This window comes from Leucoraja erinacea, chromosome 15 (assembly GCF_028641065.1).
Source record: "Leucoraja erinacea ecotype New England chromosome 15, Leri_hhj_1, whole genome shotgun sequence".
NCBI lineage: Eukaryota > Metazoa > Chordata > Chondrichthyes > Rajiformes > Rajidae > Leucoraja > Leucoraja erinaceus.
This window is the reverse complement of record NC_073391.1, coordinates 27,330,884-27,346,837: the sequence shown is the minus strand read 5'-3', so window position 1 is coordinate 27,346,837 and position 15,954 is coordinate 27,330,884. Positions and strand designations below refer to the sequence as shown.

The 15,954-nt window shown below is 39.0% G+C and overlaps 1 protein-coding gene across 2 annotated transcripts in view; it reads left to right on the top strand.

The window, feature by feature from the left end:
• Positions 1-13,473, top strand: part of shoc2 (SHOC2 leucine rich repeat scaffold protein) — a 76,337-nt gene extending 62,864 nt beyond the window's left edge. For both annotated transcript variants that reach the window (XM_055646957.1, XM_055646958.1), the window contains exons 8-9: positions 4,573-4,690; positions 8,578-13,473. In XM_055646957.1, coding sequence (XP_055502932.1) covers positions 4,573-4,690; positions 8,578-8,786 — 327 coding nt within the window. In that variant the 3' untranslated portion in view covers positions 8,787-13,473. The remainder of the gene's footprint in view (positions 1-4,572; positions 4,691-8,577) is intronic.
• Positions 13,474-15,954: the final 2,481 nt, after the last annotated feature.

Sequence of the window (15,954 nt, the reverse complement as noted above, 5' to 3'; positions counted from 1 at the left end):
AACTTAGTTGCTGAAACCCAGGCAACATTCTAGTAAATCTCCTCTGTACTCTCTATTTTGTTGACATCCTTCCTATAATTAGGCGACCAAAATTGTACACCATACTCCAAAATTGGCCTCACCAATGCCTTGTACAATTTTAATATTACATCCCAACTTCTATACTCAATGCTCTGATTTATAAAGGCCAGCACACCAAAAGCTTTCTTTACCCTATCTACATGAGATTCCACTTTCAGGGAACTGTGCACAGTTATTCCCAGATCCCTCTGTTCACCTGCATTCTTCAATTCCCTACCATTTACCATGTACGTCCTATTTTGATTTGTCCTGCCAAGATGTAGCACCTCACACTTATCAGCATTAAACTCCATCTGCCATCTTTCAGCCCACTCTTCCAACTGGCATAAATCTCTCTGTAGACTTTGAAAATCTACTTCATTATCCACAACCCCACCTATCTTAGTATCATCTGCATACTTACTAATCCAATTTACCACACCATCATCCAGATCATTGATGTACATGACAAACAACAGTGGACCCAACACAGATCCCTGTGGCACCCCACTAGTCACTGGCCTCCAACCTGACAAACAACCATCCACCATTACTCTCTGGCATCTCCCATTCAGCCACTGTTGAATCCATCTTGCTACTCCTCCATTAATCCCCAACCATTGAACCTTCTTAACCAACCTTCCGTGAGGAACCTTGTCAAAGGCCTTACTGAAGTCCATATATACAACATCCACTGCTTTACCCTCATCAATTTCCCGAGTAACCTCTTCAAAATATTCAAGAAGATTAGTCAAACATGACCTTCCAGGCACAAATCCATGTTGACTGTTCCTAATCAGACCCTGTTTATCCAGATGCTTATATATATTATCTCTAAGTATCCTTTCCATTAATTTGCCCACCACTGACGTCAAACTAACAGGTCTATAATTGCTAGGTTTACTCTTAGACCCCTTTTTAAACAATGGAACAACATGCGCAGTACGCCAATCCTCCGGCACTATTCCCGATTCTAATGACATTTGAAATATTTCTGTCATAGCCCCTGCTATTTCTGCACTAACTTCCCTCAATGTCCTAGGGAATATCCTGCCCGGACCTGGAGACTTATCCACTTTTATATTTCTCAAAAGTGTCAGTACTGCCTCTTCTTTGATCCTCATAGTTTCCATAGCTACTCTACTTGTTTCCCTTGCCTCACATAATTCGATATCCTTCTCCTTAGTGAATACCGAAGAAAATAAATTGTTCAATATCTCCCCCATCTCTTTTGACTCTGCAGATAGCTGTCCACTCTGACTCTCTAATGGATGAACTTTAGCCCTCGTTATCCTTTTGCTATTAATATAGCTGTAGAAACCCTTTGGATTTACTTTCACCTTACTTGCCAAAGCAACCTCATATCTTCTTTTAGCTTTTCTAATTTCTTTCTTGAGATTCTTTTTGCATTCTTTATACTCCTCAAGCACCTCATTTACTCCATGCTGCCTATAATTATTGTAGATCTCTCTCTTTTTCCGAACCAAGTGTCCAATTTCCCTTGAAAACCATGGCTCTTTCCAATTTTTACTATTTCCTTTCAACTGAACAGGGACATAAAGATTCTGTACTCTTAAAATTTCACCTTTAAATGTCCTCCATTTCTCTTCCACATCTTTCCCATAAAACAAACTGTCCCAATTTACTCCTTTTAAATCCTTTCGCATCTCATCAAAGTTAGCCTTTCTCCAATCAAAAATCTCAACCCTAGGTCCAGTTCTGACCCTCTCCATAATTATATTGAAACTAATGGTATTGTGATCACTGGTCCCGAATTGTTCCCCAACGCATACCTCTGCCACCTGACCCGTCTCATTTCCTAACAGGAGGTCCAGCACTGCCCCTTCTCTGCCCCTTTCCTTGTAGTTGAAGGTAGTTTTAAAAAATGTGAGCATTTCTCCTTTTACGTAAAGAGTCATAGTCATACAGTGCCCCCCCCATAATGTTTGTGACAAAGATCCATCATTTATTTATTTGCCTCTGTACTCCACAATTTGAGATTTGTAACAGAAAAATCACATTGTCAGATTTTAATAAAAGTCATTTTTATAGATTTTGGTTTCACCATGTAGAAATTACAACATTGTTTATACATAGCCCCCCCATTTCAGGGCACCATGATGTTTGGGACAGCAATGTAAATGTAAATGAAAGTAGTCATGCTTAGTATTTTGTTGCATATCCTTTGCATGCAATGACTGCTTGAAGTCTGATTCATGGACATCACCAGTTGCTGGGTGTCTTTTCTGGTGATGCTCTGCCAGGCCTGTATTGCAGCCATCTTTAGCTTGTGCTTGTTTTGGGGGCTAGTCCCCTTCGGTTTTCTCTTCAGCATTAAAAGGCATGCTCAATTGGGTTTGGATTGGGTGATTGACTTGGCCACACAAGAATTGACCATTTTTTAGCTTTGAACAACTCCTTTGTTCCTTTAGCAGTATGTTTGGGATCATGTCTTGCTATAGAATGAACTGCTGGCTAATGAGTTTTGAGGCATTTGTTTGAACTTGAGCAGATGGGATGTGTCTATACACTTAAAAATTAATTCTGTTACTACCATCAGCAGTTGTATCATCAATGAAGATAAGTGAGCCATACATGCCAGGCCTTAACACCGCTACCACTGTGTTTCACAGATGAGGTGGTATGCTTTGGATCTTGGGCAGTTCCTTCTCTCCTCCATACTTTGCTCTTGCCATCACTCTGATACCAGTTAATCTTCGTCTCATCTATCCACAAGACCTTTTGCCAGAACTGTGGTTACTCTTTTAAGTACTTCTTTGCAAACTGTAACCCGGTCATACTATTTTTGCAGCTAACCTGTGGTTTGCATCTTACAGTGTAGCCTTTGTATTTCTGTTCATTAAGTCCTCTGCGGACATTGGTCATTGGCAAATCCACACCTGACTCCTGAAGAGTGTTTCTGATCTGTCGGACAGGTGTTTGGAGGATTTTTCTTTATTAAAGAGAGAATTCTTCTTTCATCAGCTGTGGAGGTCTTCCTTGGCCTGCCAGTCCCTTTGTGATTAGTAAGCTCACCAGTGCTCGCTTTCTTCTTAATGATGTTCCAATCCAAACCAATGATTTTGGTAAGCTGAAGGTTTGGCTGATGTCTATAACAGTTTTATTCTTGTTTCTCAGTCTCATAATGGCTTCATTGATTTTTCTCAGTTTCATAATGATTTAATTGTTATAACTGACATTGTTTCTTAGTCTCATATGATTCTTTGATTGGCACAACTTTGGTCCTTGTGTTGATAAACAGCAATTAAAGTTTCTAAAGGTGGTGGAAAGACTGGAGGAAAGACGAGGTGCTGAGAGCTCTCTTATACCTGCATTAAAGTGGCAATTAAACACACCTGAGCAATTACAAACACCTGTGAGGCCACGTGTCCCAAACATTATGGTGCGCTGAAATGAGGGGACTATGTATAAACACTGCTGTAATTTCCAAATGGTGAAACCAAAATGTTTAAAAATGGCCTTTAATAAAATCCGACAATGTGCACTTTAACCACATGTAATTTTTTTCTATGACAAATCTCAAATTGTGAAGTACAGAGGCAAATAAATAAATGGCGGGTCTTTGTCCCAAACATTATGGAGGGCACTGTATATGGCAGCATTTTGTGTAAAAGGTTGATACCACTTAAGTTCAGATTTACTTCAAAGTATTTATGGTAGGGTGATTTTAGCACAAGTTTATTTTAATTTGCCTATGGTCCTTTCCATTTTTGTTTGCATCACAACCAATTACGAATCTACGAATGTAAATCAATAATAATCAAGAGACATTGAGGCTCTTAGTGTGATTCTCAGGTAGCCAAGGAGGTGAAGAAGGCTTTTGGACATTAGCCTTCATTCAAGGCATTGAGTATAAAAGCTGGGATATCACTGTTGTACAAGACATTGGTTAGGCCATACTTAGAGTATTGTGGTCAGTGTTGGTCACTCTGTTATTGGAACAATGTCATTAAGCTCTGACGATTGCAGGAAAGATTTAAGAGGATTTTGTTAGGACTCAAGGAACTGAGTTATCGGGAGAGGCAGGGTATTCTCGAACTTTGTTCACTGGAGTGTAGGACTGAGGGATTATCTTACAGAGGTGCACAAAATCACGATGAGCTTAAATATGTCATCATCCCAGTATTGTGGAATCAAGAACTAGAGGGCATAGGTTTAAAGTGATAGGGTAAAAGATTAATAGAAATCTGAATGGCCACCTTTTCACTCTGAAGGCTGTATGTATCGAATGATCTACCAGATGAAGCGGTTTAGGCAGGTGCAATAGAAACATTTAAAAGATATTTGGACCACTACAAGGATGGGAGAGGTCTCCAGTTGGGTCAAAGGCCTGTTTGTGTGGTGTGTGACTGACACTAACTATCAATATTGGGGTAAGATGCCTTGCATTGTGGAGAGGTTTTTACCTTTGTACTTGCTGTTCCTGATGTATTTGATCTGAGTGTTCATTTTGGTTTTATATACATATATTAAACCTTTCTTTCCCTACAGAAACTGGTTTTAACCAACAATCAGCTGACTACCCTCCCCAGGGGAATTGGTCACCTAACCAGTCTGACTCACCTGGGCCTAGGGGAGAACTTGCTTACTCATTTACCTGAAGAGATCGGTAAGTTTTTCAACCTATGGTGCACATCTCCATAATCTTGAAGATGGACACAGAATGCCGGAGCAACTCAGCAGGACAGGCAGCATCGCTGGAGAGAAGGAATGGGTTTTGTCTGAATCTGAAGGGTCTGAAACCTGAAGAAGGGTCTCGACCCGAAACATCACTCATTCCTTCTCTCCGGAGATGTTGCTTGAACCCTGGGTTAGCAAGTAGAAATATAACCATAATGCATTTCATTTTGGTCTGTTTTAAATGTTGACCTTAAGCTTCCAAAATGTGCTACCAGAGAGCTAATTTCCCACTACTGATCATCTCAGTCAGCAGTGTGCAATGTTGGTATGATGCATCATACCATCGGCTTTATTCTGCCCCAATAATTTCTCGCCTTCCAGATTTGTTGCCCTAAAGTGATTTTATTTTTTCATTTCTTTATAATTCACCCTGGGTAGTTGGGGAATGTAATTAATGGCACTTTCCCAGAGGAAGCCACATATCGCAGCATCACTGTAGCCAGCAGATAGCTTTGGACTCTGGGATTATCAGAATCCAAGCTACAGAGATTACACCTCCCAAATTTCTCGTACGAGTTTATGGCAGGTCAGAGCTTGCCATGTTAGTTTAGTTTAGAGATACAGTGCGGAAATGGGCCCTTCGGCCCATGGAGTCCACGCCGGCCAGCGATCCCCGTACACTAACACTATCCGACACACTAGGGACAATTTACAATGTTTACCAAAGCCAAATTAACGTACAAACCTATGTGTCTTTGGAGTGTGAGAGGAAACCAGAGCACTGGGGGAAAAATACGTAGTCACGGGGAGAAAATACAAACTCTGTACGGACGGGACATATAGTCAGGATTGAACCTAGGTCTCTGGCGCTGTAAGGCAGCAACTCTACTGCTGCATTATACCAATATACAGACAATCTACCTCATCTAACCACGCTTGGCAGTTGGAGGGAAATAGACAATGTTTTGGGTCAGGATCCTTGCTCAAGAAGAGTTGAGGGGAAAGGGTGGGGTAAGAGCTGGCACGAAGGTTCATCCATGTAAGGAAGTAGTTTGCAAAGGTTGGTGGTGATGTGGAGAAGATAAAAAGCAGATGGTGAAATCTAATTTGTTATTTTATTATTGTCGTGTGGACTGAGGTACAGTGAAAAGCTTTTTGTTGCATGCTATCCAATCAACAAAAAATGATTACAATCAAGCCGTCTACAGTGTACTTAGCCTTCACCTGGGCGTGTACCTCATGGCTCATCTATGGTTTCCGGTTGGGGAACACTTGGATTATTGTCTTCGTCACATACTCTACCCATTTGCAGATAAAGTCAGTCAAGGCAGTGAAATACTCATTCAGGTTGGCCTGGTCCACTGACACAAAACAGTCGTGTGGAATGTCATCCGTCTCCTCAGACCAGTACTGAACAACTCTCTGTACCAGATCTTCCTGTTCAGTTTTTTGTTTGTAGGCAGCCAGTGAAGCACAGCTAGATGGCCAGATTTCTCGAAATGTGGCTGGGGTATGGAACGGTAGAGGTCTTTACGGATGTGCAGCGGTGGTTGAGGGTGTTCTGGCCCCTGGCGGGACAAGAAACATGCTGATGGTATTTTGGTAGTACCCTCATGATGTTGGCTTAATTGAAGTCCCCAGCTATGATGAACAAGGGGCTTTGGGGTGTTTTGTCTCCAGGCTATTTGGGGGGGGAGGAGTACAGTTCATTCGGAGTGAGCTTGACATCTGCATGGGGAGAGATGGAGACTCCCGTCAGATAGCTGAGATGAATTCCCTCGGCAGGTAGTAGGGATGGCATAAGAAAAGTAGATGTGTAAATGTGAAACCAGAACACATGCCAGAAGAACCAGACTAGGAGAAGATGGTAGGTAGATAGGAATGGCGGGTGTGGAAATTGGAAATTTGGAGCTGCCTCTTGCTCATCACCCAACTCTGTCCCCTACTGGACCCTTGGTCTGACCAGAAACATACTCTGGCCCTTTCCCATTTTCCTCCATAGATGCTGCCTGGCCTGTTGAGTTCCTCCCCTGATTTTGTTTTTTGCTCTTTCACCATCTCCGATCTCTTGTGCCTCCACACTTCTGACTGTGCAAGCTGCAGGCTGCAGATGTTATCAGCATTTATTTGTTTAGTTTAAAATCCCGAGACACGTATGTGAAAGTTTTGGTTTCGTTAACCCAATTACTTTTTTGTTGCCTTGGCCAATGATTAAAAAAAAAAAAATGCATAGGACAACAGCAAACCTGCATTAAGTACTGATTTTGTCTAAATTAAAAAAATATATATTTTAAATAGAAAGAGGAACAGGTCTAAGGCCCACCACATGTACAGCGACAATTATGCCAATGTAAACTAATTCTAGCTGCCAGCACTTGATCTGTATCTCTCTGTGGCTTGACTGTTAATGTTGCAGCTATATCTCCCTGGCAGTGCATTCGAGGCACCCATCAGCCTGTTTAAAAAATAAATCACCTCCCATATCTGTTCAACTTTACTCCTCTCACTTTAAACCTGTGCTCTCTAGTATTTGACATTTTCACTCTGGGTAGATAAACAGTCTTTTTTCCCTCAATCTATATCCCTCATAATTTTGTATACTTTATATACTTCCAATGGGTCACCTCGCAGCCTCTGATGCTCCAGAGAAAACAATCTAAGTTTGTTCGACTCCTCGTGCAAGAATTTCACTGTACAGTGTATACAATAAAGAACCATTGAACACCCCATTCCGCACAACATCCAAGTAAACCCCTTCTGCACGCTCTCCAAAACCTCCACGTCGTTTCTGGTGTGGCGACCAGAACTGTACATGATATTCCAAGTGTATATATATGTATATCACATACTCACATATGCACGCAGGTGTATAAAAAAACAAAGCAGAGTACATATAAAAAAACAAATACAATAATAGTGCAATAATAACAATAATAGTCTATGTAGTTCAGAGCTTATTTGAGGTTTTAGTGTTTAATAGATTGATCGCTGTAGGGAAGAAGCTGTTCCTGAACCTGGACATTAGTTTACGGGCTCCTGTACTGTCTTCCTGATGGCAAGGGGTGAAATGAGTGTGTGGCCAGGGTGTGGCCAGGGTGGTGTGAGTTTCGGATGCTAGCTGCCTTTTAGAGGCAGCGACTCCGGTAAATCCTTTTGATGGTGGTAGGCCAGAACCTGTGATGGACTGGGCAGTGCTCACAACTCTTTGCAGTCTTCTTTGCTCCTGATCGTTCAAGTTGCCAAACCAGGCCGATGCAACCAGTCAATATGCTCTCTACTGTACACCTTTCGTAGTTCAAGAGAATCCTCTCTGTAATGATCACCGGCCAATAATAGATAAGCCATTTTGGATTAAACTTGCCAAATATGAACTATGACTATGTGATAAGTGGAAAACATACTAATATTTTGTTAGATTATGTATTTTACATTTCTCTGCATTTATAGAAATTTGTTTCTGATACTCCATTCACTTTAACATAGTAACATAAAGCCTTTATTTTAGTTATTCCTACGAATTCGTTCATGCATACTGTGAAGATGTATCTTAACATTGTTTAAATTTGCTGGTAATAATAACATTGTGACTGAAACAAATGATAAAGAACTGAAATGTAATAACAAGGAACTGTAGATGCTGGTTTACCAAAGAAAGACAAAATGCCGGAGTAACTCAGCAAGTCAGGCAGTATCTCTGAAGAACATGGATAGGTGATTTTTCAGGTGAAGAGCTGAAGCCTGGTTAATTTTCTCTGACAACCTGGGTCTAGAGCACATGAGGGTAATTGTTTACAAGTCTGTACAATATAACAATTGTATAAGTTGCTCATCCAATGCTAAATATTCTATTAATTGAACCTTTGGATATTTTTGTAGGTACACTGGAAAATCTGGAAGAATTGTATTTAAATGATAATCCGAACTTACACAGCCTTCCCTTTGAGCTGGCACTCTGCAGCAAGTTGTCCATCATGAGCATTGAGAACTGCCCACTCAGCCATCTCCCACCACAGATTGTAGCTGGCGGCCCGTCCTTCATCATCCAGTTCTTGAAGATGCAGGGCCCCTATCGTGCCATGGTTTGACCGAATCAAAATGTTTAATACACTGTACAAAATATAAATTGCGTTATTGTCACTATATGTAAAGCAATTTTACTAAGACTGCAGTATGTGTTTCTGGTAATAGAGGAATTGTAGCCATTTAGAATTTTTAAAAAACCTGTAAAAATTTACCGTGCTGGGCTGAGGTTTCAGGTGAGAAGTACCGTTTTTTTTTGTGGGTGGGGGTGGGAGTGGATCTTGCAAAATCATAAATAATTTTAAAAGTATGCATTGAAGATGCTACTCTGGGTATTTAATACACAGTATATTATTGAGATGCTATTCTGGGTATTTAATACACAGTATATTATTGAGATGCTATTCTGGGTATTTAATACACAGTATATTATTTTCTTTACAATTACCATACTCAAAATGGCAGGCATAAGCCCTCAGGAATTCTCCTCTGAGTGTGTAGGTGCCAATTACATTCTTGTTTTATCTTGCATCTTTGATTTTTGTCACCAGAGGGTAAACGATGGTCATAATTGCAAAAGCCTGTAAGTGCTTCAGGCCTGTCATTCTCCAGTGTGTCCAAGTCTATTTTTGATTGAAAGCAAAGACGTGAAAATATTGGGGTTGAAGGGAAGATTTGAAAAAGTTAGAAAAGGTGTTTTTTTTTTTTTTTTTAAAAGGGAAGAAAATTGCAAGGTATTCTAGAACATAAAAGTTAGAGAACACGAGATAGCATGCAAAAGCCAATGGTGGGAAGAACAATTAAACCAAAGAGAGACAAAAATGCAGAGAAGGTTTAAATATCTTTTCTCCCCACGCAGATGTTTTGTATATATGTAAGAGACTACTTAAATGATTTTTCTGGGAGTAAAATATTGTCCTTAAATTCTGTATATTCTTGATTAGTTCCTTCATAGTGTCCGGGTTTTCCAGTTGCTTTGAGCAATGGTATGAAGCTGACAGGCAATATTTGTACAATACAGATACTCTGGTCGAACACTGCATTGCTTCATAGCTTGCCCATACTGTAGTCTATGTAGAATGCACAGGATTATGGCTTTTTAAAGTCTGTTGCCCATTATTTCATTTTCTTCCAATGATGGTGCAAATAGCTTAAGAGTAAAGCATAGGGATGATCCCAGACATTGCTCATGTTTTCTTAAATCATCCATGGGAATGACTCGTAGAGTAAATTTTTCCCCATATACAATCTGAAACATATTGGACCATAGACGGGCAATATATATTATATTTTATTTCCCAAACCCTGTGACCAAACCACCTTGCATCCTATATCTTTACAGCTTTCAAGCAGATAGTGATCAGTGTAAAGTTTGTTCAGGCAATCCAAGGTTCAGTATTGTTTTGAATGTGTCCTTCATGTTGTATCTGCACATGAACCTGTGTGCGGAGGGCTATAAGAGTACTTTTTTGCTGCTGCATGTATTTTTCCAAACTGTATGCATGGGCTGATTGAGTCCAGGCAGTTTATTGTTAGTTTATCAATGTGAATGCGAGTGCAGTAAATCCACCAAAAATGTCATTGTTTGTAGGAACCATCCTATGAATGAGATGCACATAGTATTGATATAAGCCAGTCAATCTGTTCAGTATTCACTTGAGGAATGCTCCCCAGTTGGACACAGTTGATTCAGTCTTTGTTCAGTCTATTGCCAGTTGCTTTTACAGGCTGGTGCAGGTACATATCACTGCATGTAATAGACAATAGGTGCAGGAGTAGGCCATTCGGCCCTTTGAGCCAGCACCGCCATTCAATGTGATCATGGCTGATCATCCCCAAATCAGGATCAGGATCTTTTTGATTACATGAAGGCTATTACATCATCTGATTGCACTCATCTCTCATAATACTGTATTTTTAAGGTTTAAATTTAATTACTGAAGTAAAAATAATGGAATTTTTCAGTTCCCTCTCAAAAGATGACAAAACTCAGAACCTGCACTGAAATGAAACCACTTCTATATCTCCTAGCCGTACGATAGTGCACGTTAATAACAAATTGTCATTTGTCTACATTTTGCTGTTTTTGTGATTGGTCCTGGTCCTTTGTTGGAGAATACTTGCTCGGAGCCTTGCACAAAACCACCATGAGCTTATTCTGCACATCGGCGGAATTTGTGTTGTTATATCTCTTTCAACTGGTTTCCATTTCCTGCAAATTTACAAAGTAGAAATTGAAGTCTGTAAACCAAGGGATGGATGTATTATGGTTATTCGGCACTGTAGCAACCATGGAATAAACTTTACGCTTAATTGTGAAGCTTGTAAACCTATCCAACAAGTAATCTGTTGAAAAACTTGTCTTTTGCAGTGATATATTGCCTGATTATCTGCGATTACTTTTTTAACCTGCAACTCAAACATATCCTAAATTAGTGATAAAGAAATCCAGGTCGCAAAATGATATTGAAGCAGCATTCTTTAGATGATTGCACTTTGCTGCCAGTGTAACCTTTAATAACCAGTTATTTTGACATAATCCGTACTCTCCAGCATGTGTTGACTGGGCTGCATTGTGCAATCTGTTTTGCAGTGCAAACATTTTTTACAATCACTGATTTGTACTTTGAATGTGATCAAGGCCACTTCCTGATGTAACCAAATTTTAACTTTGATCCTATCTATTCTGCGTATCAAATCTTGGTATTCAAGGTATGTTAAAATATAAAGTTCTTGTAATTAAAACGTGAGGAAAAGTAAAAAGCAGACATCAAAGCAAAGTGCATTCAACTGTATTGAATAGCAAAACTTCAAAATTAGGTGTGAATGTGGTTATTCCAACAACTGTGGGGTGCTAACTGTATTAATATATGGCACTGCTAATTGTATTAATATATACCACAACAAAACTCGGTTCATGTGCTAAATGTCAGTTTTTATCTAAATTCTGAGGTGTTTCTGTAATGTCTCCGGTTTCATTTTTCTCCAATGCTGTGTCTGACTTTATATTTGTCTAGGTATAGAGCATAATCGGCTTTTACACATTGATTAGAAGTTACAAAAAAAATAGCCTTTGTATCTATGTTTTCAAATGCATAGTGAAGTCTAAAACTCGCTGTTCTTCTGTTTTAAATAACAACATAACTCCAGGTTTTCAGCCTTAGAGTGGTGTTTTAAATTTGCAGTATTCACTTTATTGTATTCACTGGTACTGTAAATTAGATTTGGAAATTCCCTTCTAATTTGCATTTTGGCTACAGATCAATAAAAAAAGCTAATTTGGGGATTTCAGTGAGGAAATGCATTGAGGAGCAGTGCAATCATTAATCTTAATATAGTTACTGAACTATTGAAAGCATTACTGAAAGCTAAAGTGGCAATTATTTTTGTACCTTATGCCATTACCTGAATGTTTTTAAAATGTTGCTAAATTAAGCTACAAAAGTATTCATACAGTCATTTAATTGGATTAGTTGCAAAATTCATTATTTCACTCAGATTTTAGGTTAGACTGATGAAAAACTCTAATTTAGTGAGTCATATCCAGCCATCTGAAAAGATTGGATTTTTTTTTTCCTTAAGTAAGTCATCATCACATTGAATTGTTGCTTCCTTGGAAGTAACTGTTATCTACTACAGCTTTATCACTCGTGCACTACTTAAGGGCCTGTCCCACTGTACGAGGTAATTCTAGAGTTCACCTGAGTTTCCCCTGATTCAAACTCAGAGAATTACGGTAATAGCCGTTCGTAGGTACTCTGGGCTCTCGTGGACATTTTTCACAGTGCTGAAAAAACTTCACGAGTTACCACGTTTCCCGAGTACCTGCCGTTAGCATTACGAGCAGCTACAAGACATTCACGAGCTCCAACGTAGCCGCTACTTACATTCTACGTACTTACCCCTAGTTTGATTTTTTTAAACTCGGGAGAACTCTTGAATTATCTAGTACAGTGGGGCAGGCCCTTTAAAGCTCTATCTGTACTTTCTAAATTACAACATTTGGACTTGTATTGTTGCAAAGTCAAAGATCATCCAAGATGCATTTTGAATTTAATTGCAATTTATATCAATAATTTTATACATGCATATCACTGGTGGCAGCAAATAGCTTATTTTCAATTCTTCTGCGTCAGCCCTTGTAGGTTCTGGAGAAACTAAATTGGCTAATTTAACCAGTAAGTCTTTAAATAATGGTTTGTTTATTTTTTTGCCAATCTTCTATGGCAGCCATTTACCAGATAGCACAAATATTTTATTTGGCAGTGCAATCAGACCATTAGATCCACTCACCAAAATAACGAATGTACAAACCGGTTAACAAATATTTTTAAAACAATTGTCATTTATGTCTATATATATATATTAAAAAAAATTGCCTTTTGTTTTGTTTTTATAAAAGTCATTCAGTGTATCCGTGCATTCATTATAAATAGTAAATTTGTAAATTAGCTGTTGTTGAGTCTTTTGCAACTGTTGCATGACTTTTTAAAGGCTTAACTGTACAATTAACTTTGACCCATGGGTGTGGGAAGGGGGTGACTTTTGGCTGCTGTTTTTGGAAGGAGCGTTCACTTCCATTGTAACGTAAGACCGTTAATATTTCTGTTCAGGTAAGAATATTAAGACAAGTATCACAGGTGATAATTGTGTATCTGATTTGCTATTTCATTTTGCACACAGCAATTGACATTTAAATGTGTTGCCATTGTTTCAGGTGTAAACAATATTAAACTATTTACTGAAACTTCACTTATTCTACAATGTGTTAAGTGTTCTGAAAAAATGGGAACATTCTGAATATTTGAAATGCTGCATACTGTTTCCTAATTCTATAAATTCATTCACTTTTCTCAGTTTAAAAAAAAGAGGGTTAACTTTTATTTTTCCCAACTCTACCACTTTAACTAAATATTAAAACATAAACATTCCCATTTAAAGACAGCAGCCAAGAAATTATTTTCATGCAGTAGTGTTTTACGCATTCTATAAATGAATTTAATTAAAACTTAATTACTGAACATGCTCCTAAAAATCCTGATTAATTTTCCCCTCTCTATCTTTTAGAATGTGACCTACCTGAATTCCTGTTAAGGTGCAGCTACTTGAAGTAAAGCCTTTGTGCACTTTTGAATGTAGAAGGCCGATTCTATTGCACATATCATCGTGCTCATGTGGAACAGAATGTTGCTATGGTGAGGCTACATGCAAATGTGTGCCCTCTGTGCATCATTGGTTTAATGTGCTTCAATATGACTTTGTGAAGGATCATTGAAGTTAGTTTCAAAATATAGATCATGTTTAATGACTACTTGCACTTATCTGGCCAGATCTCTTACAAATCTTTTGAAAGATTCACTTTCAGAATATGGCTTAACCCAACACCCTCCCCTCGCAAGTGATTAATGTTTAGTTCAGAGATAAAGTATGGAACCAGGCCCTTAGGTCCAACAAGCCCACGCTGATCACCCATTCACTTTAGTTGGATAATATCACAGTTTCTCATCCACCCCCTGCACACTAAGGCAATTTACAGAGGCCAATTAACTTACAAGCCCCAGTTTAGTTATTTCGTAACTAAACAATATTTGTGTTTGTATCTGCTTGACTGCCATCAAAATGGATGGGATAATCGGAAATAGCTAAAAAGATGTGACATTAATTTTGGAAAACATGACCACGTATACAATTCACTAGCCTTGGGTTAAAAACCTCAATGCGAGTCTGCGTGAGAGATGTGTATAATTTCTCTTCAATGTTTAAGAATAGAAGACCTGCTGCAAACATAATCCTCATCACAACCTTGTGTAATGATTGACTCAAGTGCATATCCAATTCATGGATAAACTACAAATGCTAATGGTAACCTCATCCTGTTGAATGTTGAAATAAAATTTGATCATGGACTCCAGTCACCAAACCAAAGAATTCCTGGTGAATATTTTGTTGATGACATCTATGCTGTGCAGCTAAAATATTTACATAACATGCAATATATCAAAAAAATCATGCCTTTAGATTTAATTTATAGCAAGGAAATAGCAAGTCAGTTTGTGTTTAGTGATACAGCTTGGAAACAGGTCGGCCAACCCACCAAATCTGTACCGACCACTTATTCCCAGTTTAGCATTCAACACACTAGGGCAATTTACGGAGGTCAATTAGACAATAGGTGCAGGAGTAGGTCATTCGGCCCTTCGAGACAGCACCGCCATTCACTGTTATCATGACTGATCATCCACAATCAGTATCCCGGTCCTGCCTTCTCCCCATATACCTTGACTCTGCTATCTTTAAGAGCTCTATCTAACTCTCTTGAAAGCATCCAGAGAATTGGCCTCCATTGCCTTCTGAGGCAGAGAATTCCACAGATTCACGACTGGGTGAAAAAGTTTTTCCTCATCTCCGTTTAAAATGGACTACCCCTTATTCCTAAACTCTGGCCCCTGTTTCTGGACTTCCCCCAACATTGGGAACACGTTTCCTGCCTCTAGCATGTCCAATCCCTTAATAATCTTATGTTTCAATAAGATCCTTGCTCATCCTTCTAAATTCCAGTGTATACAAGCCCAGTCGCTCCATTCTATCAACATATTGGGAATTAACCTCCTGAACCTACACTGCACTCCCCCAATAGCAAGAATGTCCTTCCTCAAATTTGGAGACCAAAACTGCACACAATACTCCAGGTGTGGTCTCACTAGGGCACCCAGATCTCTGGAGCTGGAAGGCAATATACTGCTGTGCCACTGTCCCATCCAAGCCACCTCAAATGCACAAGGACATAATTTTGCAACGCACATGGAAATCATTTCAATTTGGTAACAATGATTTGTATTGATTTATTCCTTGCATATGGAAGTACCTTTTAAATTGTTAAGTTACATACCTTGCAGAAGTAATTTAGATTTTTTTCCTTTAAAAAAAATTATTATTCCTTTGCCAGCTGCTGTTATAAATTGGGGATCTGGCCAATTTACTACATTCTTTTCATTCCTCCCTTGAAACTAATCTGATGGCCTTTACTATGTTTAGTCTCCCAGATCTTTGGACAGATCACAGCTCACGGGTTTGGGACATTTTTATTTTCAATGAAGCTATCAAGTAACTTCACTTTATTTTTTTTTAAATGCAGCTCCAAAGCAGTAGATGTAAGTGTTAACAAGATTTTAAAGGCATTTAGCAAAATTGTGGCATGTAGCTAAAACCTCTGCACATGAAAATCATTTAATG